At 49.8% G+C, this 25,023-nt stretch overlaps 8 protein-coding genes across 8 annotated transcripts; 2 read left to right on the plus strand and 6 right to left on the minus strand.

Annotated features, from left to right (window-relative positions):
• Positions 1-6: 6 nt before the first annotated feature.
• M437DRAFT_37992 (P-loop containing nucleoside triphosphate hydrolase protein) lies at positions 7-4,554 on the minus strand (the record flags this gene model as incomplete). The annotated part of the gene is made up of 4 exons (XM_041019753.1): positions 7-1,534; positions 1,583-1,694; positions 1,743-4,245; positions 4,294-4,554. The coding sequence occupies 4 exons, from the start codon at positions 4,552-4,554 to the stop codon at positions 7-9; spliced, it is 4,404 nt and encodes a 1,467-aa protein (XP_040884907.1).
• Positions 4,555-4,974: 420 nt separating this feature from the next.
• On the minus strand, positions 4,975-6,266 carry M437DRAFT_36063 (uncharacterized protein; the record flags this gene model as incomplete). Its single annotated transcript, XM_041019374.1, has 3 exons — positions 4,975-5,271; positions 5,325-6,098; positions 6,156-6,266. 3 exons carry the CDS (start codon positions 6,264-6,266, stop codon positions 4,975-4,977), a joined length of 1,182 nt encoding a protein of 393 aa, XP_040884908.1.
• Positions 6,267-7,014: 748 nt separating this feature from the next.
• Positions 7,015-8,952, minus strand: M437DRAFT_38383 (uncharacterized protein; the record flags this gene model as incomplete). Its single annotated transcript, XM_041019824.1, has 1 exon — positions 7,015-8,952. The coding sequence occupies one exon, from the start codon at positions 8,950-8,952 to the stop codon at positions 7,015-7,017; it is 1,938 nt and encodes a 645-aa protein (XP_040884909.1).
• A 1,569-nt stretch (positions 8,953-10,521) lies between these two features.
• Positions 10,522-14,953, minus strand: M437DRAFT_37746 (phospholipid-translocating P-type ATPase; the record flags this gene model as incomplete). Its single annotated transcript, XM_041019702.1, has 2 exons — positions 10,522-14,468; positions 14,521-14,953. 2 exons carry the CDS (start codon positions 14,951-14,953, stop codon positions 10,522-10,524), a joined length of 4,380 nt encoding a protein of 1,459 aa, XP_040884910.1.
• Positions 14,954-16,283: 1,330 nt separating this feature from the next.
• M437DRAFT_23003 (uncharacterized protein) lies at positions 16,284-17,693 on the minus strand (the record flags this gene model as incomplete). The annotated part of the gene is made up of 1 exon (XM_041019051.1): positions 16,284-17,693. A coding segment is annotated over one exon (1,410 nt), but the record flags the coding sequence as incomplete, so codon positions are not given.
• Positions 17,694-18,378: 685 nt separating this feature from the next.
• Positions 18,379-18,841, plus strand: M437DRAFT_71668 (LSM-domain-containing protein; the record flags this gene model as incomplete). The annotated part of the gene is made up of 4 exons (XM_041025712.1): positions 18,379-18,504; positions 18,564-18,653; positions 18,707-18,743; positions 18,804-18,841. The coding sequence occupies 4 exons, from the start codon at positions 18,379-18,381 to the stop codon at positions 18,839-18,841; spliced, it is 291 nt and encodes a 96-aa protein (XP_040884912.1).
• Positions 18,842-19,132: 291 nt separating this feature from the next.
• Positions 19,133-21,124, minus strand: M437DRAFT_36653 (uncharacterized protein; the record flags this gene model as incomplete). Its single annotated transcript, XM_041019488.1, has 2 exons — positions 19,133-20,211; positions 20,257-21,124. The coding sequence occupies 2 exons, from the start codon at positions 21,122-21,124 to the stop codon at positions 19,133-19,135; spliced, it is 1,947 nt and encodes a 648-aa protein (XP_040884913.1).
• A 1,174-nt stretch (positions 21,125-22,298) lies between these two features.
• Positions 22,299-24,285, plus strand: M437DRAFT_71670 (putative glucose oxidase; the record flags this gene model as incomplete). The annotated part of the gene is made up of 4 exons (XM_041025713.1): positions 22,299-22,641; positions 22,690-23,302; positions 23,379-23,784; positions 23,848-24,285. The coding sequence occupies 4 exons, from the start codon at positions 22,299-22,301 to the stop codon at positions 24,283-24,285; spliced, it is 1,800 nt and encodes a 599-aa protein (XP_040884914.1).
• Between the last annotated feature and the right edge of the window lie 738 nt (positions 24,286-25,023).

Raw genomic sequence — 25,023 nt, forward strand, 5'->3', positions numbered from 1 at the left:
GTATATCTAGTTCTGAGCTTCCCATAGCTTCCTCCACCAACCACCCTCGACTTCCATCAGCGCAACTGGATTCCCAACCTCTACAATCTTTCCCTCGTCCATGACCACTACTCTATCGCTGGCAATCAGACTGCTCAACCTATGTGCCACACTAATCACAGTATGACTTGCAAACTCATCCTCAATAACTCTACGCATCAGCTCGTCAGTATGTTTGTCCACACTAGAAGTAGCCTCGTCTAGAATCAACAAACTCGAAGTCTGCTTTCTCAGAATAGCTCGAGCGAGACAGAAAAGCTGCTTCTGGCCTTGACTTAACCCAAGATCAGATATAGGCGTGTTGAGTCCACCGCGACGTGCAATCAAGTCCCAAAGATCCACCTTCTCCAATGCGGCAATGATGGCTGTGTCTGAAACGACACTCTCGAATGCTTCGGTGTCTACATCGGAGAAAGGTGCAGAGTGCGGTGCGGCATTGAAGCGAACGGTTCCTGACAGGATGTAAGGTTCTTGAGGGATGGCGATGACCGACTCTCTGGTCTTCTGACGAGGGATCGTGGACAAATCGACGCCATCGACAGCCACAATACCCGCTCTGGTAGGCAAGAGTCTGAAGAGGAGAGCTATCAAGGTTGACTTTCCAGATCCTGTTCTGCCGCAGATGCCTATCTTCTCACCTGGACGAATGGAGAGGGAAATATCGTGCAAAACATCTGGCTCACCAACCCCATAACTTGCGTAGACACCGTCATAGACCACTGCGCCTACCTCGTGCCATGAAGATGGCGATGTTTCGCACTCAGAAGGTAGATCCTCAGGTTTGACTTCGATCTCGAGCTGTTTGAGACGTGCGACGGCTCCAATGGAGGTTTCCAAGCTTGTCCAATGCGATATGAGCGCAGCAAGACTAGAACTGAAACCCATGACCGAAATCATAGCAACACCAATCTGTCCACCAGATGACTGATGATGGAACTGTGTTGCAAAAGCGACCAACACGATGGCTATAGCAGCGACCACCAGAGCCAAACACAGCCCCAGCCATTGCTGAATCATGTACAGCAAATAGTATGGCCTCTGCGATGCATCCAATTTGTTCAGGAAGCTGGAGTAGAAGTTGGACTGCCATCTGAAAGCTCTGATAGTTACCAAACCTTCCTGAGTCTCCGAGAAGTGCGTGAATAGCGGCGACTTCATTTCCAGATCCAGTAGACGCAGCTGGCGACTCGTCCGTAGATAAAATTTCTGTATCGCATAACAGATCGCGGCGATGAAAGGAATGAATGCGATGAGATACCAGGATCCATAGCATATCAATGCACCTTGCCAGACTATCTCAGACACGGTATAAGTGAGCTGGAGAAGTGCTATTGGTAAAGCAGCATCGATGATGGTCATATCTTGGCTGAACCTATTAAGAATAATTCCAGCATCGGTCCTTGTGAAGTAGGCGAGTGGGGCAGCAGTAATGGTAGAAAGCAAGGTCCAATGTAGCCTCAAACCACTGCGTGGTACTATCTTGACGAATATGACCCTAGCGATCGTCAGAAGTGTTTCAACCTTGCAGAAGGAGGCAACATACCACAAAGCAACAAAATTCATAACCATGCCACAAATGGCAATGACGAACATGACAGAGATGTACATGCCCATTTGTGAACCAGGGTCCTTGGTCCAGAATTGCACCCAGAGATCTGTTCTTAGATCAGCAGATATCCATGAAGGAGCAACAAGACACAAACCTGGAAGAGATATAAGACTGGTTTTCAAGAATTCACAAGCAAGGAAAGTCACCAGGATAGCCAGTCCTACGGCACCCGCATAATACTTATAAACGGCAAAATCCCCCAGCCTTCGATCAGATATGAGCATCTCGTCTTCGACATCATTCTCTGCAATCTCGTGATCGGAGTCCTTTGTCGCCTTGGGAGCATCCTCATGATCCGACTGTTCACGGAGTTGAACAGCGAGTGTTGCGACATAGCCTTGCTTGGCCATGAGTTGCTGGAATGATCCCTGTTCGACAAGAGTTCCCTCCTTTCCGAGTGCGATGATATGATCTGCGGTAAACAAATGTTGCACGGCGTGGGTTGCGAGTATTACAGTGGTGTTGTTCTTCCTGAATACACCTCGCTCTGAGAACAGGCGTTCGAAAACAAGTTGTTCAGTCTTCGCGTCCAGCGCGCTGAAGATGTCGTCGAGTAAGATAATAGCGGTTCTAGCATATACTGCACGGGCGAGGGCAAGTCTTTGGCGTTGTCCACCACTCAGGGTCAGCCCTCGACTTCCAATCAGTGTCTCGTCCTTGTCGGTCAAACGAGCTATGTCCAGTTCGAGTGCACAGGAGAAAACGACAGTCTGATACCAGGTTTCGTCATAAGGCAGAGTTCCAACGATGATGTTTTTTATGGTTGAGTTGGGCAACCACGCAGACTGTTGGCAGTAGGCAATATCTGTGTTGCGCATACGGACGAAGCCTTTCAGACTCTGAATCTCTCCAAGCAAGCCAAGAAGGAGACTAGTTTTGCCGGAGCCGATAGGTCCTACAACCATGTTGACAGTTCCTTCTCTAATGGCAGATGTCAGATTGCTCAGTGCTGGAGTGTCGACAGAATAACCAAATGAGCATTCATCGAGAGTGATAGCGTCACTGCCTCTCTCAGGTGTGCCCTTCGCAGGCATGACTTGCAATTCTATTGCAGACGACGAAGGCAGTATCACGGGCGTACTTCTGCTGTTGACAATACGATCATCACTTTGCACCTCTGCAAGTAAGAATTTCTGGATTCGCTCAAAGCATCCAATGCCTCCCATGATTGAAGGTATACTCGCCGTGACAGTTCCCAGCGGGTTGTCGATCAAGTTGATGAGCGAGATCAAGCTGTATGCCTTTGCCGCGGTGAGTTCATCGCCTCCGTCTCGTGCTTGTAATGCCACGGTCATCAATACAAATGGTTTCGCGAAATTTGCCATCAGATTGCCAAAGATGTTGAGCCAAATCGTGCACATCCGAACAGCAACGGACTTTTCGAGCTCAAATGTACGCTGGTCTTGTAGCAAAGACTTCATTCTGCTCGAAAGACCCAGCATTTTCAGGGCTTTCATGTCTTTGAGCAAGGACGCTGTCAGAGCCACACGCTCTTGAATGGCTGCATTCCATTTTGGTCGATACTTTTTCATGCGAGGGCCGACCCAGAAAGCATTTGCGGCTGCACTGCCCACGGCTAGCACCACTGGTGCAATGCAACCGACCCCAGAGCCACGACCAAGAAGATACATGGCTATGACCATCTCGACTGTGCTGGCCCAGATCTCGTGCAGTATCTCTGAGACAGTTACGATAACGTCAACATCATTCGACAGACTAACAGGACTTGCGTCCTCCAGAGCAGTATATCTCAGATCCAGTGTTTTCTCATATATCAAGGCAGTGAGCGAGCCACGTATCATGGTCATGTATCTGAAGTTGGCATGTCGATAGCGTCCGTTGGAGATTGCAATGCCGATATAAATGATTGCAGCCGCGCCGATGAGTCCATATCCTATGTTCTTGTCTCTGTCGGCATCATCAACATAGTTGATGATTCTTGTGATCAAGAAGGGCTGCGAGTAGTTGAAGCCAATCAATGCAAGTCTAGGAACGACAGGGGCCAGGAGTGGCCATCTCAGGCAGGACAGGGTGTTCCAGAGTAACGCATGCTGTCTGCTCTTGTCTGCTGTTCGCCAGGATGTTTGAGCTTTCTCGGCAAGTGTTTCAGAAGACAGGTCATCATCCAAAGTGTACAAATCGTCGAATCCAATGACCTTTTTGAAGCCAACAGTCAGGAAATGATTGAGCCACCAGTAGAGACTCCGATTGTAGAGACCACTCTTAGCCTCTGGTGCAGTACCGCGGTAAGGTGGTGTAAGCAACGAGTCTTTCTCCCAAGCCTCCAAGACAAGAATGACGACCTTGAGTGCCAAAGCTGAAGAGAAAACACTTGCAACTGTCTCAAGGCCGGGGATCTTCCATAGCGTTCGAAGCTGGACGATATCGAAAGGTACTGAGAAGAAGAGGTAGATATTCAACAGAGCCGAAGGACGAATTGATTTTGTATGCTCCAGATGTGATAGTAAACATATGGATATAGCTCCAGTGAAAGACAGGATTGTGGCAGGGAATGACAGGCTTGTGCGTGGTGTTGATGGTAGAGCCACGACAACTAGAAGTGCCAACTGCAGACACGCATAAAAGCTTGCAGATACCTAGACCGGTCAGTTTCGCTCTGGCAAAGCAACTGAGCTCATGATTACCAGCTTCGAGCTGTGCAGTCGACTCTTTAATGTTTTTACATCTTGACGAAGAATTCCATTCAAACGGAAGATGCAACCAAGCACAAGCAGAATCGAAGGCACAAGGGATAGAAAAGCTTGTTCAAAAAGCAGAGTAAAATCAAGAGCGCGGCATTGTTTAGCAATTGAAGGCCCAAAAGAGTTATCGTCGGCAAAGGAGCAAACAGTTGCGATGCCCCGCACCTGCCGAAGGGCTGCTTCGAGGGTGAAGTTCAGCGACATTGGTTTAGGCTTGACAGCTGTGTCAAAAACCCTTCATTTAGGTATTTGAGGAGTCAGTAGCAGATATAGCTCGTACTCCAGGCACCTATATTCATGCGATTCAGCTTGCAACTGTCCGAGGTATCATTGGACAACCGATGATCCTTCAGCGACTGGAAAGGAGCAAGCGAGGAATTGAGTTCGTGCCCTTATCACACCTTACTCTTTCTGCCACCGTCTAAGACCTTGAAATTGATCATCTTGAATTACCACCTCGCAAGGCTGACAGTAATACAGCATCCACCAGCAGCTTTAAGCAAAAAGAGAGAGAATAAAAAATCGTGATATTCATAAAACCGCATGCTCATAAAAGCATTCCGTCCAATCTATAGATACTGTCTTTAACAGTCACTCCCATCCCCGAACTCCTTGAAAAATGTATCATGCTTCCTCATGCTGCTGTGCCGCCTCTCTACTCGACGATGCTTGTTCTAGAATGCGTTGATCTTGAGCAGCCTCATCTTGAGCTTCTTCATGGTTGACAAACACAAAAGACAAAACAACGACACAAGCACCCAGCCAGTAAATCGCAGGCGAGGTTTGATTGTTGATGAGCAATTGTCCGATCAGAGAGAGCGGGATTGTGGTCGAGAGACCCACTGTCACGACAATTGGCGATGTGAGTAGAACAGCGTATGCCCATGCGATATCAGAGAGCAAGGAGCTGAATGAGTTGACCTGGATCACCGTTAGCAAAGAGAATTAGGAGTGAGACGGCGTGGCAGACATACGAGAATAATCGTTGTGACCCTCGAGGTTGGAGGCAACTCGAAAGGTTCTACACCAGTAAAGTGCAAGATCAAGAACCCAGGCCAGAGAAGCAGTACGTTGAAGAGACCCACAAGGCCAAAGAAAACGGGCATGCTTATTCTACGCTCGTCTCCAATGCGTTTCTTCATGAGTACGGCATAGATACCGTACAAGACAGCAGAAAGCAAAGCCATTGCATCACCCAGAGCAACTTGACGAGCAGATTTGTGAGGAAACAGGCCACGACCATCATCATTGTCGCCAAAGAGGTCGACAGAAGAGATGAGGACGACTCCGAGTAGAGAAGCTAGAACTCCAAGCAATTTCTTCAGGGTAAAGATCTCGACCCCCACGGCACATCCCAGAAGTAGAGTAAAGATACTGCTCGTCGAAGTAAGAATGGTAGACGAAGCGACAGTCGTATGTTCCAGACAAGCAGCGACAAAATAGTTGGCCAGGAACCAGAGGATACAAAACTCCAGACTTAGACGAGCGGTCTCGCCCAAGGACAAGGGATGTACACCTTGAGCATCGTCCATGACCATATACTTTTGTGAAGTAGAATCACTGGTGTGCTCTTGTGTGTATCCATCTTCGTCGTGATCCTGAGGCACAGCAGCGTATCTCGGCGTCTTAAGGGAGCCGCTTAGGTACAGGCGTCGCACGACAATAGGCAAGAGCGGTATGATGAAGCAGGCGGTGTTAACGTAAGTGACGAGGTAGGGCTTCGAGTAGGTGTTGTCGGCGAATAGTGTCTATGCATGTCGGTCAGTCTCTTTGCGCAAAAGTCATGGATTGAGCAGTGAGCGTACGGAAGCCATGAAGTTAGAGGCGGTCCACAGAATGACAGTCGTGAACAGCAGTAGCAGACCAACCACGCGCCGCCATTTCTCATGGCCATGCCGTGTGTTGAGAGCTGCCATTTCCAGGTCTATGTCGTTGGTGTTGCTGCGCGACAGCAGCGGTCTTCGCGCATCATCGTCGTTGGTGACGACTGCAGCGCGGCCTGTCATAGCCGAAGTCGCTCGTCGGAATGTGTGCGTCGCTTCTCCTGTGCAGGGCCACCACCCACGGTCTTAGGTGATTCTCGTTACGGAGTACGGCCAGGCGTAGTAGCCATGTCACGGCCACAGCTGAATAGCGAGTCCCTGTCAATTATGTGTCATGCCCAGCGCTGCTTGTTCCTTCCTTATCTGGACCACGAAGAACAAGCCAATCTTCAACCCAACGCGCACGTGCTTTCTTACCTGAATTACAACCCGAGCCGCTACATCTCAGGACCCACTTTCTTTGCTCCCTTTATTGAGGGCTCTTTGTTCTCGGGCCAAGTACTACCAACATGCTTGCACAATGCTACATGACACAGATGATGTTCTTGGAGAAGCAAAAATAATATTCAAAGGTGGTACTCAGTACTGTCCGATTGACAATCGGTGCTTCTTCCTTCTCAAACATAAAAACAAAAACGCCTGCCCAAGAGAGTATCACAGATTCCTCCACAAACGCCTGCGCAATGTTTCGTTAAATGTAGGCACAGGCCTTTACTACCCATGCCCATAGTGCTGCTCAATCTCACAAAAACCCAAGCTCTTTCTACTCGGCCTAAAAGGATATCATTGCCGGGAAAAAAAGCTGTCAGAGAACATATGCTGTGTAAATCCAGTTTCATAATCAAGAATGATGTGCTCGAGAGCGTGATGATTCGCCTCGTGTTGTTGACGCTCCTGCTGATGCCGTCGCTGCTTCGCCCTGTGCGTGATGATGGGACCGCTGGTGCGAATGTGAGTGCGAGTGGTGGTGGTGATGCCGAGAGTTTTCTCCTTCTTTGCCCTCTTCAGCTGCTACACACCAGAATCGATGACTGCCCCAAGCGCCCTTTTGGCACTCTTTACTGCAGTACTTGGTGCGTCGGCATCGTCTGCATTTAGCAAATTGCCGTGTGTACTCTTCCCACTTGCCACACTTCCAGTATGCACATTGACGAATACCTCCGCGGCTTTCGTCTTTGCGGCAAAGATTACGCATCACGACACCGGCCCAGTATTGCATCGTCTCGCTCTGTTGAGCCGAAGTTGGTAACAATGATTGGCGAGAGCTCGAGCAACGCACAGTGAACTTTTCGATCAGGGGGAAAATGTTGTAAGCGGGTTGTTCGACGAACTCATTGTCCCACGCCTCTTCGAGCTCTGCTTGAGAGGGACCGGTGAAGGGCTTTGAAGGGTCGTAATCAGCATCCAGTGTGCGTAGCTCAGCGTCAATATTGAGGCGGGGAACGAGATGTGAAGCCTGGAAGTATGAACGTAGGTTGCAGTATTTTGAGACGTAGGCGAGCAGTTGAAGGGACATGATGACATCTTCGTCACGGGGAAGGGCGGCGGCAAGAGGAGCTGGAGCCGAGACAAAGGGAACACCAGCACGCGGAGCCATGAGTGCTGGTGGTGTAGCGTTAACAATATCGACAGAAGGAAGTGGCTGGGCGGGTGCGAATCCGGGTTGAGCTTGAGTTGGGGTTTGTGTGTTGATGCTACCGTCCTGCGCTGAAGCGTGGCTAATGAAAGCATCTGAATCTGAAACGTCGACGGTCGGCACACCTAAAGCGACGGGAGTAGCGCTACCTTCAAGCATAGTCTCATCATTAACGATATCCTGCATGGAAATGTCGTTCTGGATGTCGACCATTGGCTCTGGTGACGTCTCTGCTGTGTCCGAAGTGTCTTGCACAGCATCATCGCTTTGTTCATCTTCCCAGTTGCCAGAAATGGATAGCTGATGGCGGATCGATGGTCTTCTGCGTCCGAGGCTAGAGCGAGGACTAGTCGGGGCCGTCGCGCTTGGCGTGGTAGGCGACTGTGGTTGTGAGCTCAACTCAGCGTTCAGGTTGGGCAGCATCGACGGCAGACGGTCAGCATCTCGAACCGGACGTAGCGTCTGACGCGAGGCTTGCTCTGAGCGAATCTGTGGAGATGATTGTGGACGGATGTCGTGCATCGGAGTGTGGCGGCCAAAGTCGAGTCTGGTGCTGCGTAGCGACGGTTGCTGTGAATCAACCATAGGCTGATCGTCAGTAGCAGAGATATCAATTGGTGGCGGGGCTGTTCTTCGAGGTGTACGGTCTGATCTGGGCTGGTAAGGAGAGCGACTTGCTCGGGGAGGACTCTGAAGGTTGGGAAAAGGGTTGAAGTTGGCCGGGGTGCGTCTTGCGTCCTCATCGGCTTTCTTCTTCAGCTTCTCCATGGCGCGGATGTAGTTGTCAAGAAGGGTGGCTACCACAGGTACCATGTCGGCCTCAACAACACGAGTTCGTACGGCTTCGGAGCCTCTGACACCAATGTTGAAGACACACTGGAAAGCCAGGTTCCATTTCCAACTCTCCATGGCATCTTTGCTCCTGCCTTCTTTCAAAATGCAGACCAGGCGTTCAACACCACCGTCTACAGTGAGGATGTCGCGGATGCGTGCGGATGACGTAGTGAGGTAGGTGAGGTTGTTGAGTGAGTTGATCAAGGGGAGGGTTGAGGTGCAATCAAGAGCGCGACGGTCGTAGAGAGCAGGCGTAATGCCGACCGAAGCCTTGTTCGCGCTCGGGATGCTGAAGTTGGCCTCGCGCATGATGGGAAGATTCGAAAGGAGATGGCAACAACAAAGACTTTGAACAGGGCGTCAGCGGCTGGTTATGACGGACCATGTCGACGAAGGACTCACCAGAGCTACACACAACACCGGCAATGCAACGAATCAATCAAGACCAAACACCAGCCATGCAATTCCAGTCGGGTTCAATTCGAGTCACAACAGGCGTCGACACCCAACGCCAAGAATAAACCGCTTGCCTTCGACGGACGCCTCAGGTATCCTTGTGTACTTCAAAAAGCGGTCTCGCCTGCTGGGTACCGGAAGGCAGATGGCTGTATAGACTGAAGCCTCGATGTAAGGGAGTCGGCGGTGACTCTGAGACTCGACGACGTAGAGCGGAGATGGCCGAGGGCGAATTGAGTGTCGGGGGTCGAGTCGGACTGGGAGGAAGCGATGAGGTTAAGAACTGCAAGTGTATACAATGCAAGCTAAAGTCGTGTCGTTCGTAACATGCGGCGATGGAGATGAGATTGTTGATGACAGATGATGGATGATGGGAGAGGAGGGGGACGAGGGAAAACTCGATAGGAGTCGAGAGCCCGTTGAAGACTGAGACGGTGCAGCCAGCAGCCAGAGACGGACGCGGACGACCTGAGTGACGCTCGGCAAGCCAAGCCGCGACTGCAATCCATTTAATTTAATCACCAGAGAAAGACCAATTTTGCCCCTTCTCCGCCTATAATCTCCCTGCCACTTCTTTTACTCTGCAATATGAATGCCTACTCGCACTCTCTATCATGCGATTAAAGTATTCCTCGCTGCGTGGAAGAAGTGTCGTCTCCTATTCCCACGCACTTTCCTTTCAGAGCATGACCAACGCGGGAGCTTAATTGTTTCCCTCCCCAGTCAGCCTGCTTTGTTGCCACATGCGGCGCGCCGGCTAGGCAAGACTCATGAAATGCTGATCTTCTGAGGCCTTGCCCTGCCCTGCCCACCTAACTTCCAGTCCCATGTCGCTGTCTCAACCACAGCCAAATCAACAACCGTTCATTAGAAATAGGTCAGAAACAAATGACGACCGAGAACGCGGCGGCTGTTGTGGGCAACTCCAACCGTCTCCCAGCCAAACCACCTGGAAACGCCCTACCTGCCTGCCCTGCTTGCTTACACACATATCGTCACTCATCCTTCCGTTCTCCCATTCATGCATTGTCTGGTGTGAGCACACATGTACAACGCGCTTGTTGCCCTTGGCATCGGGGTCGCTCATCTGCGATTGCCCATGCCGGATCTGCCGAGCACGGTCCGCCTTTGTGCCAATCACGCGACAGGAAGGAACAGCGCTGCAAGTGATGTTTCTTTTCTTCTTGCAGGCGACTCGAACGAACCATTTCACTGTGCTGATCAACCCATGTTCCGCCTTCAAAAACGTTCATGCATGCTATTCCCGTGATGCGTCGCTTGTACACCTATTTTGTTTCCTACTTCTCTCACCTGCAGGAAGTAATCAAGAACATGCATATTCGTTGGATAAAAAAGTACAGAGACAACGGCTCTAAAGATAGAATAACTATCGAAGACACATAGCCAGACAAAACTAGATGTTTACTTCTTATCCATATCGATACCTCCTTGCTTGACCGATCCAAATCTCCGGGACAGCATCTCTTGAATATCGGTCGATGCTCTCTTAGGGCCGTCCGCAACAAACACTGTCTGCTCTTCCAACATCACACCTGCCTTTGCACCTCCTTCTTCCATAACTCGTGGTCTGTCAAGAAGATCCTGAATCTCGTTCTCGCGCATCGCTTGCGCTTCATCCTCGCGCTGCTGCTCGAAACTCGACTTCTTCGTGCCGTGATGCCAACCCGCTTGCAATTCCATCGCAGCCGCTTCCTCGAATCGCTTGCGGATCTCGAGGTCGCGCTCGTACATCTGGAAAAGATCCACGTCGGTCGCAAAGTATGCTGATTTCAAGCTCTTGACTCCAAACTCGAACCACATGGTTGCTACGACGGTTAACAGCAGACAGAGCCACCAGAGCAAGTTGTCACCGAATCTGTCAAAGAAGCCGTTTTTGACATCGTAGGTGTAGTTATTAGCATAGATCGAGGCGAGGATGATCATCCACAGGAACCATCCACCTACAGACAGCACACAGGCTATCACAGCCATGATGGACTTGTTGTGATTCTCTATGACTTGCAGCTTCATCGAGATCAAGATGACACAAGCAGTAAATGTCAGAGATCCGATGGCGTACAGTCCTTGGTCCTTGGTAAAGGTGGCTTCAGCGTATAGTCCGAACATGATAAAGAATATCACAATCGCCTCGCTCGATGCCATGAAGATCCAAGCCAGGAATATCTTGAAGTTGAAGCCTCCGTTTCGCTGACCTTTGGTGTACAGTTCAGGCACCGCTATCAGTGTCTGAGGCAAAAGATCCTTCTCAAACACACCAATGAAGATGACCGGAAGACTGGTGAATAGCGTGTTGAACATACTAAGCGACCAAGACTCGTACAACGATGTACCAGTATAGCCAGTCCAGCGCTGGTATAAAGCCTGAGTAAGATAGAACAAGAATTCCTTCCAGAATGTGCCGACGGTATATTTGCAAATACGAATGTAGTTCCAGTGTCCATGAACCAAGAGCAGCTTTACAAGGAAGCGGAACTGAGCAATCGAATAGTCTGAGGTGCGAGCTGCTTGTAGGCCTTCTTTTCCGGTGATACCGATACCGACATGTGCTTCTTGGATCATAGCAATATCATTCGCACCGTCTCCTATGGCTAGCGTGATGCTATCCTTGACTTTTCGTCGCACAGCCGACACAAGACTTGCTTTTTGGCTTGGGGATGCACGGCAACAAATGACTGAATCTGCAAGGACTGCAAGCTCAAAGAAGAGCTTGTGCAAGTACTCATCGTCCTCAATCAGAGCCAGTGTCTGGCCATCAATGACTACGACTGAGTGCGCTACCTTGTTGTTGTTGATATCAAGAATGGTAGTCGCTATGCGTTGCTCGACTTGACCAGTCTCATGGTCCAGGATTGTGACGGCTGAGTAGTCCTTGATAAGACGACAAGAATGACCGATGTTGATGGCGGTCTCTCTCTTGTCTCCTGTTAACATCCACATCTTGATGTTGGCACGTCGGAGTTTATCAATGGCTTCTGGTACGCCTTTCTGGAGCTTATCCTCAATGGCAGTGGCGCCGCCAAGATCAAGATCTCTTTCAATAATCTCGCCTGCGTCCTCAATCATTTGTTGACGATTCACGAGACTTGTTGTGGCGTCGTGGTACACCTTCTTCCACCCCAAGTACTCTTGCTCGTCAAGGAAACGGTAGCCATACAGCAAAGTACGAAGACCCTCAGTGGCAAAGTCGTTGATGTGTTGGAAGCAGCGTTCAAGTACTGTAGCTTCATCCGTGACAAGCGACTCTTCAACAAGCTCATCTTGGTCGAAATCATCGTACTGTAGCGAGCTACGGGCTTCGGAGGGAGCAAGTGAGTGTCGACCCTGCATATGAGTTGAGGGTCGTGGAGTGTAATGAACACTCGTCTCCTCATCATTCGACACATTGACCTCGCTCTCGCGTTCTTTGAGCCAGTGGTTAAGCTCGTCACGAATAGGCTGCAATCTAGCATTTCCTATGCTGGTACGAGGAATACCGCCTATACTAGGTCGACCGATTGACATTGAGAAGCTTGGTCTCGAAAAGCTGGGCCGTGCGAAGCTCGAACGCTCATGCTGTTCGCTCCTCCGACGAATAGCTTCTTGTGCTTCCAAGCTTTTACGCATGCTCGTCCGCTTTTCAATTTCGACCATTTTCTGATTTGCCAAAGAAGCGAGCTTGAGGCGTTGCATGACAATGGTATCAGCTCCTTTGCAAATCACACAGACACGTCCATCGGGGAAGCGAACGGTAATAGACATTCGCTTTCGCTTGCTGGAGAATTCGATGACATCCAGGATCTCATATTGCTCTGAAACGGGCTCCTGGTTCATGCCATTGGGATAGGTCTTGATGGTCAAGATGGCAGATTCTCGGTTTACAGCCAGATATCCGAGCTCCTGTGCTGCTCTTACGAGGGCAAGCTCGTCGGGCGAAGATGCTTGGAAGTCTACCTCGCCATCCTCCTGTGTCTCGGGCAGGCATGTATGACACAACGCCATAGACAACAGGAGCATACGAGCTTTCTTTGCAAACAGCGTGAACGGCTTTCGTTGGATGTAGCGAATCATGGTCTTTGTACTGAGCTCAGGCTGAGCCTTTCCGGGTCTTGCAGATGAAGTCCATTGTGAAGTCGACTTACGACCATGTTCGCTGAACTCGATCTGGTCATCTGCGCCGTCAAACTTATGCGTGGATGTCATAATAGAGGTGGTCGACTTGCGAACCGGCTTCTTTCCCTTGCTCTTGCGGCTTCTTTTCTTGTGGATAAGCATGTCAGATTCGTCTTGCTTATCCTGCAAATCGACGTCGTGCAGCCAGGCCGTACCGGCGACACTGAGTTTGCGAAACTTCATCACGTTGTCTGTTAAGGTTCCAGTCTTGTCAGAAAAGACATAGCTGACCTGACCCAGCTCTTCGTTGATGGTGGATGTCCGGGCCTCGAAGGGTGTGTCGGTAACTTCATCGTACATGTCGATGTCGTTGAGCAGAAGCATCTGCCAAACTTTTACAATCTCCATAGATACGTAGAGTGAGAGCGGGATCATCGTATTGAACATGATGATAAAACTGGTTAGGACTGGGAAAAAGGCGACTCTGGCGTTGATAAGGTACCATGAGTGGACTTCTGTACCGCTACGCCAGACCTGATATGCCACTGTGTTGAAGATCGCCAGGAGGATGACGAAGATAACAATGACGATAACGACTTTGTTGACGATAGCCTGTAGAGCTGGAGCCTTGATACGAGGGTTCTTGTTGGAGTTCATTCGGATTTTGCACTCCTCACCACTGTAGATGACCATTCCATAAGCCTCAGGAGTGTTTCTCAAAATGCTGCCTCGGTAGATGATTTCATTGTTGGTCAAGGGTGCCGTTTCGCCTTTGATTGTCACTTTGCCTTCGAAGTTGTACAGATCGATATTTGGATCCTCGACAACGAAGTGAGCATCACAAACAGCAATGTTCTCTGGCGTACTGCAATTTTTAGCCAGGTTCACTGGAGCCTGTTTGCTCTTGAGATTGGTTTCTCCATCCAAGGCCATTGTTTCGATGTATGCGATGCCATTGTCGCCTTTCGAGCTCAGTAAAACCAGATCGGCAGGAACAGATTCATCTCTCTCGAGTTTGATAATGTCGCCGACCTGAAGGTTCTGCCACTTTGTCTTTGCCCAATGGAGCGGGCCTCCGGTGGGGGCGTTGCCCTCTTCAACTTGGGATTCAGATGTTGGTACTGGCTGGTATGCGTGTAGAACAGAAGCTTCGCGATTGTTCTCTGTTTTATCCAAGCGATAACGCCGAAGATCGTCATAGCCTTCTTTACCCATAGATAGAGCAACAAAAAATAGTAAGGGAATAATCGTGGTGTACGCTGTAGCAATGTTACTAGGATTGTCAGAACACAAATGCATATTGATACTCACATCCTGTGGTACTAAGACCGGGTATCATTTGCAAAATCGAAATACAAAGGAAATAGAAATTGGCGAGTTTAGAGAATTGAGCGAACAGTTGACGAGGCACAAAGTTCCAAGCGGTGTATCGACTGGAACGAATGTGGTTCATGATATATGGTTTGCCGGTTCGTTCGTCGAGCAGCGTAGTCTTTCGAGAAGCGTCCAGGTCAATATGTCTGCCATCTTTTGTTGGTGGGATCTCTTGGATGCGCAAGACAAATTTTCTAGCTTTGTTATATCCAGCCTTAACAGATCGCCAAGTTTTGTTGCGAGCGGTGTGCTGTTGTATCCAGGATTGGTAGTGCGGCAGGGCTCCTATGCCTTGCACGCCCTGACGTTGTTCAAATGTAGCAAGCTTGACGTCTTGTTCTTCCAGATCACGATCATCGTCGTCGTTCATCTGAGCAACTTCGACTACAGTATCCATGCTCTTCTTGCCCGAACGAGGAGTGACCGGGGTATGAGAGGATTCATGCTGGTCCGATGAGCCGATCGGAGCCATCTCGATTACAGAGGACGACGAAGCAGGAGAGTTGACAGAGCGGTCATGCATGTTGCGCTGAAAGAGCGAACTACGGAGCGAGTAGCCTCGCGCTCTCGTCTGGGGTGACAAAGGCGACATCTTGGGACGAGAGTTGCTTGACGAAGACGCCATGGCCGAGCGGACAGGCGAATGTGCAGCTGCCACATTAGTGTCCACGGAAAGATTGGGCCTTGTGTCCTCATCACTCTTCCTCTTTTTCCCTCGCGACGAGGTATCTGGTCTCTGCTCTTGCAACGAGAATCGCACTCGAGAAGGTGACTCGCCAGAGTCGCGAACGGTGTGTGTAGGGATATCGGTACCAGATGTCGAAGGGCTGGGCTGAGAGCGGTCGGCATCGTGACGGGCATGGATTATGTCAATGTCGTTATGGTCATAGTGGGCAGAGTGTCTCCTCCGAACACCGCCCAAGTCGTCGGAGTGGTCGTCGTGGCCCGCCATTTTGGTGGACAGTAGAAAATGAGCGAGAGAGTCGTTAGGTGTGGTTCTTCATAGCAGGTCATGAGGACATGTTCTTTCTTGTTTGCAGGAGGCAAGAGAACAAAGCGATTGAATGTTGCCGACGCGGCTCCAACAGGGAAACAATGAGGGTCTTGTCTTAATCGTGGCTTGGGCTTGGTGACGTTGAACGCTTGCGCAAGCCTTTTTTTAGACAGAATGTCACCCTCAGCTCTCCTGTCCTTTTTAGGTTACGGCATATAGTTCATTGCGTTGCCCTTGCCCAAATCCCTCCAATAAAGCCTGTCTACTTCTATATCTTGTGCTGGACAGACATCGCTTTCATTGTCGCATTCAGTCGCATACCCCAACGCCGACGGCGAAACAGGCTTGACGTGGGAGGCCTCGACCACTGGGAGGTCACTGCCACACTAGCCAAGAAGTCGAGAACCCAACCCCGCCTGTGTGTGGGGTTCTTTTCTAAGGCGTGCCGGATCAACTGGTCCAACAAGCCATCTCAAAAGCGCCAGTGCAATTGTTTTGAATCTGTTCACATCTCAGAAGCCCGACTCATTAATCATACCTCATAAAGCATAACTAGCTACCCATGCTATATATCTGAATTTTCCAGTCACAAATCATCTCTCAATCTTGCATCCATATCGTGCTAGCATCCGTCCCGTCTGCTCAGTTTCCTTGTCAGTCTGCTAAACCTTACTCGACCTGATCTTACCGTAGGCACACTTCCGCGTTTGACCACCGCTCTGTTTTGACGGCGTGTTAACACATAGCGATTACCATCTTGTCCTGGCAGACGGTTGTATTTGCTCGCGAGCCTATCGTTCGTGTCCATTGCCTTCATAATTCTTCCTTGATATGTTTTTTTCTCCTCGTTCGCACGGAAGACTATGCTCACTCTGCCTGCATCAATGTCGTACCACACATTGCTAGGCATGAAATCCTGCCACGCGAGAATCACCTTGGGTATGACTCTAGTACTCCAGTGAAGACTGCAATCAATTCTACGCCATGACCGCATGCTCCCTAGCAGGAGACGCACCCAGCGCTTGAGGAACAGGCGCGAAGCTTTTTCGTTGAGTCTACTGCGGTTGTACTTCTGCTGGAGCGTTCCAACTGGCTGCGACAACTTGAGCACTCGATTTAGGGTCTTGTTCAGATATCGAGTCTCCTTGCGTATCGCCTCGTACAATGGTAACGCTTCGCACATGTAATGCCACATATCTCGGGTCTTTTGTTGGCGGAAGAGGCTTTTGATCAGTTTGTTGTACATGTCCATTGTCGGGCGCACGTTGTAAGGTTCGTTTCGCATAACTTCCCAAAGCTTTTGTACACTGGCTTTCGGTAGGAGGACTTGTTCATTCTTCGATGCTTGGCGAGGGAGTGAAAGTACAAAGGTCCAGTTCAGCAACTCATGCCAGACGTAGTCGAAAACCTTGACGTTGTAGGTCTGCGATATATGGTCGACAAGCTTCAGAGCGGCTGGGATCTCGTTGTTGATACTGAAAACGTGTGCGACGGCATATACCAAGAAAGGCGTAGGGTGAAGAGGAGATGTCGGTAAGACATCAAGCTCATAACTCGAATGTTCTTCCTCCAGACCATCAACGATAGCATCAACGTCGATTCTCCACACTTGCCTCAAGAGCTTCTTGACAGTATCGAGATCCCCTTCACGGCCAACACCCAGGATCAGAAGACGAAACGTTTCTTCGTCTGGCACAATCTCGCTCTTCAGCATCTCGCGGTGAAGTTGCAATGCACTGTCTTTGATGCCTCCAATGCCTACATGATAGGCAGCGAACCTTAGGCTAAGATTGGGCTTACGGCGCGCTTGAATTCCGAAACTGGTCACTCGGCGGTTCTGTCTAGCATCTGGATCGTGACGGAGGTTCGAGACGATAGCACCCAGAAAGTTGTTGTAGCACCTGAGATCTGGTACAACATTTTCGGCTTGCATCAATTTCCAGAAGGTGACAGCAATGTTTTTCAGACCAAGCCAGCGCGCAAAGCCAAGTATGATACTGTAATCAACGACACTCAGGCTTCTGCCAGATTTCCTGCGCTGGTCGAGTATTTGGACTGCGTCGAGAAGGTAGCGCCTAATTACTTGGTATGACGATGGCAGGTGCAACTGTTGGACCGTAGCAGAACTGAGTCGAGAGTATGGTATCAGTGTTTTGCTTAGGTTGTTCTTGGGTTCCAAATGAGCCAGAATTTCAGTAAAGGTGTTTTCTGGTAGGCTATCGATGAAGTCCAGACCGTTATCACCTGCAGCACGAAATACCTTGGTCAGTCCATGATAGTCTTTGCGTAACAATGAGCTTTGGATATCTTCGTAAAGATCATCGAAGCCTCTGCGCCCTCCATTAAGCTCCTGATATTTAGGCTGATCTGGGGGTCTGTATGATCCTGCAGGGCCATGATCGAGGGAAACGGATTTCCAAATAATGTACTTCAGACTTGTATATTCAAGAGACCGTCCAGAGCTGTAGCTTCCACATCCTGTAAACAGATTTCTCGCAGTATGAAGGCAAGCATGGTGGTTTACGATGTATCCCTGAGATGAAGAATAGAAGAAGAAAGGCTTCAGCTCGAAAGACGAGCTCAGCCTCGCAAGCGACCTCATTACTCGGCCGTTTCGCGCCATGTGGAGCTAGCAGTGCGGCTCGAACCTTCCCCGGTGGATCAACGCAAGGGACGAGCGCCAGCGGAAGTCGCGAAGTGCCAAGCACTCATTCTTGGCAATTGCAGCTTCGCGACATCACCATCGTCGTCAGAAGCGCAGAGCAATCAAGCACTAAAAACCACACAACCTTGATGCGCAGATGGCCGATGTTGAAGACAGCACCGCCAACCCGGTGAACGAGCCACTGGATCTTGTGCGCCTTTCACTCAACGAGATCGTCTTTGTCAAATTGCGCGGTGATCGCGAACTGCAAGGCAGACTTCACGTACGAGTGGCCTTCTCTATCTGGACGTCGACAATCATATATACTAACACGGTGGACAGGCATACGACAGCCATTGCAACCTGGTCCTTGGAGAGGTCGAGGAGACAATCTACGTTATTGACGAGGATGATGAAACTGAGAGCGTGAGGGTAGGCTACGTTGTATCTCAATTCTTGGAAGGGCCCACTAACACTCATCGCAGACGCTCAAGAAGCAGTCCGAGATGCTGTTCGTCAGAGGTACAGACTTGGAACTAACAACTAACGAAAATGAACCCTTTCAGCTTACACCATCCACAGGAGACTCGGTCGTCTTGATCTCGCCCCAAGCACAATAGCCGCCTCATGTCAATCACCTTCCATAACGACGAAAAAAATGACACAAACATCTGCATGATGAGACTCGGCACGAGAAAGAACGATCCACTAGCGATTTACCTCCGCATCGAGTCGACGAGCAGGAGACCATGTCTCAAAACATTCAACGAACAGCCGATATACAGCTATGATCGTCTTCAATAAACAAATATTCTGGTTTCTTTGCTTCTTCGCTGTCGTGTTCACACATAAGCCCGTGATCAGAGAGAAAGAGAAAGGGGTCTGAATAACTCTTGGGGTATCTACGCTGATCAAACAAGGTTCCATATGGCAGCAAAAGAATATTCACATGAGAATCCACCCTGCTTGTTGTAATCGCTCGCGACCATTCCTCTGCCATCACGGCCCTTCCATTTCGTTACTGTACCCAACTTGATCTCCTGGCCAGGCTGTCCAAGCTCGCTGGGACGCACATCGACCCACCAGAAATACCCATTGGTCTGCAGCGGGACCTCGCGCGCTGGTCTGCCATTTGCCTCAGGCAGGAAGACGATGTACAGAAAGTGCTTGCCCTGCCCGTTTCGCTCATTGTCCCAGTGAGTGCATACTTTGTTGAACTGGAAGCGCACATAAGGCTGTGGATCATTGACCGAAATCTGCTTGATTCTAGGTGAAACAGAGTGGGAGTCGATGCCTTCGTCTGTTGTCATATTTCCAAAAGTCTGCACTGGAGTCTGGCCATTTGTGTCACCTAACAGATACTCTGCCCACGTGATTGTATGTCTGCCATCGCTCCTGTAAAATTGGTTCTTGTTGCTTGGGAAATGACTGCGTCCAAATTCCTCATTGCTGCCAACGAAATGTATGGGACTGAAGTGCCTTTTGTAAGGTTGGCCCCATCCGTTGACATGGCCCGCTCCCCAGCAAGGGTCGATCAGCTTCCATTGACCGTTATCAATTTTGACGACGTTCCAGGCATGGCCGGTTGCATCTTCTGGAGGTAGTGGTGCTCCAGGCGCTACGGCTTCGTAACCAAGGCCTTTTCCATGGCCACCAACGACCATACTCTCCAGTCCAGCTTTCGAGGCAAGTGCAGTAAATAAACCAGCATATCCCTCACAGACTGCAAGACCAGTAGCCAATGTCGAGGCCGGAGTTGACCCCTTGACAGTGTTGGTGAACAATGCGTGAGTGTTATAGTCAATATTGTGATGCAACCAGACGAAGATCGCTCGAGCTTTGTCAGTCAGCGATGGGAAAGGGGATGTAAGTGATTGCGCAAGCCATCCCAGATCTTGTGATGGAATCGACTGTCGTGGGAAGCGCGCAGCATGGGCGTCGACGACTGAGAAGTCTCGACACTTTAGGCAAGATCCTTGGTCTGGTGTGGCTGAAGTTGCTGCTGCTGTTGCTGCTGCGCCATTTGTGGTTCCACTCGCAGCAACGTTCGGTTTTGACGCCATCAACTTGGAAAGGTCGGGTCGAGATGAAGCAGGAATTGGCGGTGGTGCGGCGGCCTCGGGTCGTGCAGTCGGCACATCAGGCGCCTTTGAGGCAGAATTGAAGCCCATTGTCAATGCAGACCTCTTTGGAGCTGCAGGTTTGATGGTACCTTGGTCCGTCACCCCTGGAGAAGAAGATGGATTTCTCGAAGGCAGTGGAGGTCTAGAAGGCAGTTGCGGTCTCGCAGGCTCCTGTAAAGTCGGCGAAGACTTGGTCTGTTGCAGCACAGGACCTCGCTCTGGCAAGTTAGGCGTCCGCTTAGGAGCCAAAGGGGGCAAGGTCGATGCATCAAAAGAAGGTGCTCGGATTGTAAAAAGCGGTCCAGAATTGCTCGTTGCCGAGCTTATACCAGTTCGAGTAGATGCTGTTGATGTAGAGGATCTAGTTGACACCACAGATTCGCTAGATTGTTTTCTATCGATTCCTGGCCTTCCAGACATGTTTGAGGGTGTTTCCGAAGGTCTCCTAGGTGGTAGTTGCGGTGCTGGTCCGGATGGCTGTCTTGGTGGCAGTTTGGGAGCAGCACTTCTAACTGGTCGGTTTGGCATCACTGGTGGCGTACGCTTAACCTCTCCATCCACTTCACCTGCCGCTGGCTGATTCCCAATATCACGGCCTGCATCGGCCGCAGATGCGTGAGCGCCGACAGGTGGCACATTAGTCGTCTGTTGTCTTGATGGAAGATCTGGCCTTTTGGTTGGTACTGCTGGAGGTCCTGCCTTTCCAGTCGGTTGACGGCCAACTTGATCCAATTTCAGAGCGGCAATTCGTGCCGCAATGCTGGTGCTACCGTCTGCCATCGTGTCGAACCGACCTGAAAATGATACAATTGCAAAAGAACGTCTGACTTGGTCGCGGAAAAGATGAAAAGTTATTTAAGAACCCCTGTTTGGAGTGAATGATTCGGTCGTGCTGCCTCAGCCTCGTAGGTTGCCTGATGGGCGGCGCTTGCAGACGCGATTCCTTCGCGTACCACAGGCAGACAAAGCCTCGGTATGAGAGCGAAACTAATGGTTTCAGCACCTGAGAGTAATGAGGACACCTCGACAGAGGCTCGATACTTTGACGATGTTATTCCAGGTGTCCGATTCAGTCAGATCGATGCGCCACGCGTTCGTACTCGCCGTCGCCATCGCTGGGCTGCGGGGTCTTCGTCTTCTCGGGTCTTCTCTCGAGTCAAATATTTGTCGATTCGACACGACGGTCAAATACGCAAAGCTTGACTGCGCTTTCACGGCAACCAGTATCAGATAGGTCGAATGCTGTAATGGATGACCAACGCTCGTCGTCGCTGCTGAACACCACACTGTCTAGGAATTCAACAGTGATCCCCATAAAGAATATTTAGGGATCGTCACAGCTATCGCGCCGTCACGGAGACCTCGATACTGTATGCGGTATTAGATCTTTGACTGTAGGAGGTCATGCGTTGCTGCAAGGTTTGCTAAAAGTATCCCATGCTAGATCCTTGCTATAACCCCTCACCATGCATTTACAGCCCAATGGCAAAATCATCCGATATGATCAGCTCCAACTTTTTCAGAGGATTGCAGAAACCCCTCGACCCGGTGCCTGGATTCTACAACTGACCAATACATATTGTCAGGACTATGCAGGCTTATGTTACACGAAGGCTGAGGACTGCTGCATGAAGCTCTAGCTCAAGCCCAGACGCAGCTAAAATGTAGCCCCTTCGCTAAGGCCAAAGACAACACATCAGCCTGGGAGTATCTGCTGGTGAGTTTATAAATTTTGGATTGATACATGCAGACCTAGCGAGTGCACATTCTAGCATGATTCAGCCCCCTCGGTTGCGTGTCTCCTCCGATTCGTATGTGCTATACACCTGCAGAGAAGGATTGCACCCCTGTGCTTACAACACCAAAAGAGCTTATTTATATGGTTATATATTCTGGGAGGTCTGCTGTGTAAGTGTTCGTCTGATCAGCACGGCTGCTCACTCTTGCTTTCATCATGACTTTTTCGTGGGTCGTATACCTATCTGCTCTCTCTACCACAGCTTTTGCAAGTCCAGTGGTCAACTCTTTTCAATATGACTATATCATCGTCGGTGGTGGAACAGCTGGCTGCGTGCTTGCCAACCGCTTGTCAGCAAACCCATCCATCTCTGTTGCTCTGGTTGAAGCTGGACCCACTGTATTTAACGACCCTCGAGTTTACACACCCGACCCTGCTGGGCCTGCATGGGGCACTGAGCTTGACTGGAACTATACTACTGTACCTCAGATCTATGCCAACAATTCGACATTGCAATACCACGCTGGTAGAGATGTTGGTGGCACAAGTACCATTAACGGTATGTAAGTTTCTTGCAGGCATTGAGTATTTCCTGACGCCTATACAGGCATGGTATACCTCCGTCCAACCTCTGATGAAGTTGACTCTTGGTCATTGCTGGGTAATCCCGGCCTGACATGGGATAGCCTGCTTCCTTACTTCAAGAAAAGCGAGCATCTACAATTGCCCACTGATCCACGTGCACTCGCAGAGACAGCTTATGAACCCAGTGTACACGGCTTCGTTGGTCCAGTCAAAGTTGGCTGGGGAAACGATCTCAATCCAGGACAATTTGGACATGCAGTCAACACAACCTGGCAATCGCTAGGGCTCCAGTGGAACATTGATCTGAATACGGGCAATAACAGCGGTCTCGGCTTTTGGCCAATTGAGAAAGACACTGTCCTGCAGATCAGACAGGATTCGGCTAGGTCGTACTATCTGCCTGTCATGGGTCGAGCCAATCTGCACGCTTTCACCAACACAACTGCTCTGAACATCGATTTGGACAGTGGTAATGGCCATCATGGACCGAAAGGACAAGTCATGGCCAAAGGTGTCAATGTGATCTTGCCTTCTGGAGAAAGACAATTTCTCCAATCTAAGCAAGAAGTCATTCTTTCCGCTGGCACATACAGAACCCCTGGTCTCCTCGAGCAATCTGGCATCGGCAATCCATCGTAAGTGAATTTTGCATCCATAAACCTTAGCACAAAACTCGTGCGTGGAAGTACATACTAACGTGACACAACACAGCATCCTGCGCAACTTATCAATCACGCCCAAAGTCGATCTTCCCGGTGTAGGAGCTCATGTCCAGGATCAATGGCTAATCGGTGTCATCCACAACCCCAAAATTACCATGAAATCACTGACCGTAATGTACAACTCCAATCCCATGGAAGGCTCCGTGACAGCTGCCGACCTTTTCGGTGACGAACTCGATGCCGTTGCCGCACAACTATACAAAGACATACCCTCATACGCTCGCACACTTTCAGAAGCAAGTAATGGTGCCATCTCCGTGCAAGCACAAGAGCAGATCCTTCTCACTAGAGCAAACTTGTTCTTCCAGAAAAACGTCGCAATTGGTTCAATGCAACTCCAGCCCTATGGAGGAAATTGTTGGGTTACCTTACCTCTATCGACAGGCAATATCCATGTAAGCAGCTCTCCTATTCTCCAAATCACTCAGCCAAACTTCAAAATCTGACAATTGTGACAGTCGTCTTCCGACCCCTCCAAACCACTTCTAAACCCCAACTTCATGCAACTACCTTGGGACATCATGGTCGCACAACGCTTGTTCCTTTTCCTCCGCCGCATTTACTCTTCTTCTCCTGTCCAAGCCGCCCTAGGCCCCGCTGCCGGCACCGAACTCCTGCCCGGGTACACTCTTCTGCCTTTCAATGCCTCGCTCGCCCAATATACAGCCTACTTTGGCTCCGCACTCGCACCCGTCTGGCATGCAGTAGGTTCTGCAGGCATGAGAAGACGCGATTGGGGCGGTGTGGTCGATACAAAGTTTAGAGTGTATGGAACGAAGGGTTTGAGAATCGTGGATGCGAGTGTTATCCCTATGGAAGTTAATGGCAATCCGACAAGTACGATTTATGCATTGGCAGAGAAGGCTGCGGTGGATATTTTGGCAGATTGTGAGTGAAGTTGACAGTCTCCTCAAGAAGTATCCTCGTGCAAAGATAAATGTTGCTGGTTGGCCCTCTGTCTGTCATCGATAATTGCTTGTTAGGCTTCGAATCGAATTTCACTCCATATGCTGCCGCTCAAAAAGATGCGAACTAATCTCGGTCAGCTCGTGACAGAGGATCAAGAATACCACTCTTGACAATGGAGGCACAAAAAAAGACGACAAAACCCGTGAGCTTTGCAAAGCAGAGCAAAAAGCAAAAGATCAATGTGGAGTAGCTGGGAATCGAACCCAGAACCTTCTCCAACTCAGAACTGCTTACAAGAAGCAATGCTAAGAAGATGTCATACCACTAGACCACAACCCCATTTGATGTGATGATTGTAGGTCTACTATAATATATCGCTATTAATATATCTCGCACAACGAATGCCTTGCACTCGGCAGCAGCATGTATCATGCGGTGCATTTTAGTGCATGTTATGGATAGTCTTCTGCTATATGCTGCTATCTGATATGCTTCGGAGCTCGAACGACCTCATCTCGTCTCAGTAGCCATTTGATTGGCTTTTTCTGAGATGCTGAGTCAAGTCTAATTGGGTTACAGCCAGGCTTCTGGGAAAAAGCTGAATAGATATTGTTATTGAGAGTATCTCATCCAGTACCTCTCAGATGGTCTCCAAACGTCTTTGCCAACAAACAGGTAGTTTGAAGTCCATAAGTAGCCTTTTTTTTTTGTCGAATTGTACCCCT

Source organism: Aureobasidium melanogenum (genome assembly GCF_000721775.1).
Source record: "Aureobasidium melanogenum CBS 110374 unplaced genomic scaffold scaffold_1, whole genome shotgun sequence".
In the NCBI taxonomy this organism is placed as follows: Eukaryota; Fungi; Ascomycota; class Dothideomycetes; order Dothideales; family Saccotheciaceae; genus Aureobasidium; species Aureobasidium melanogenum.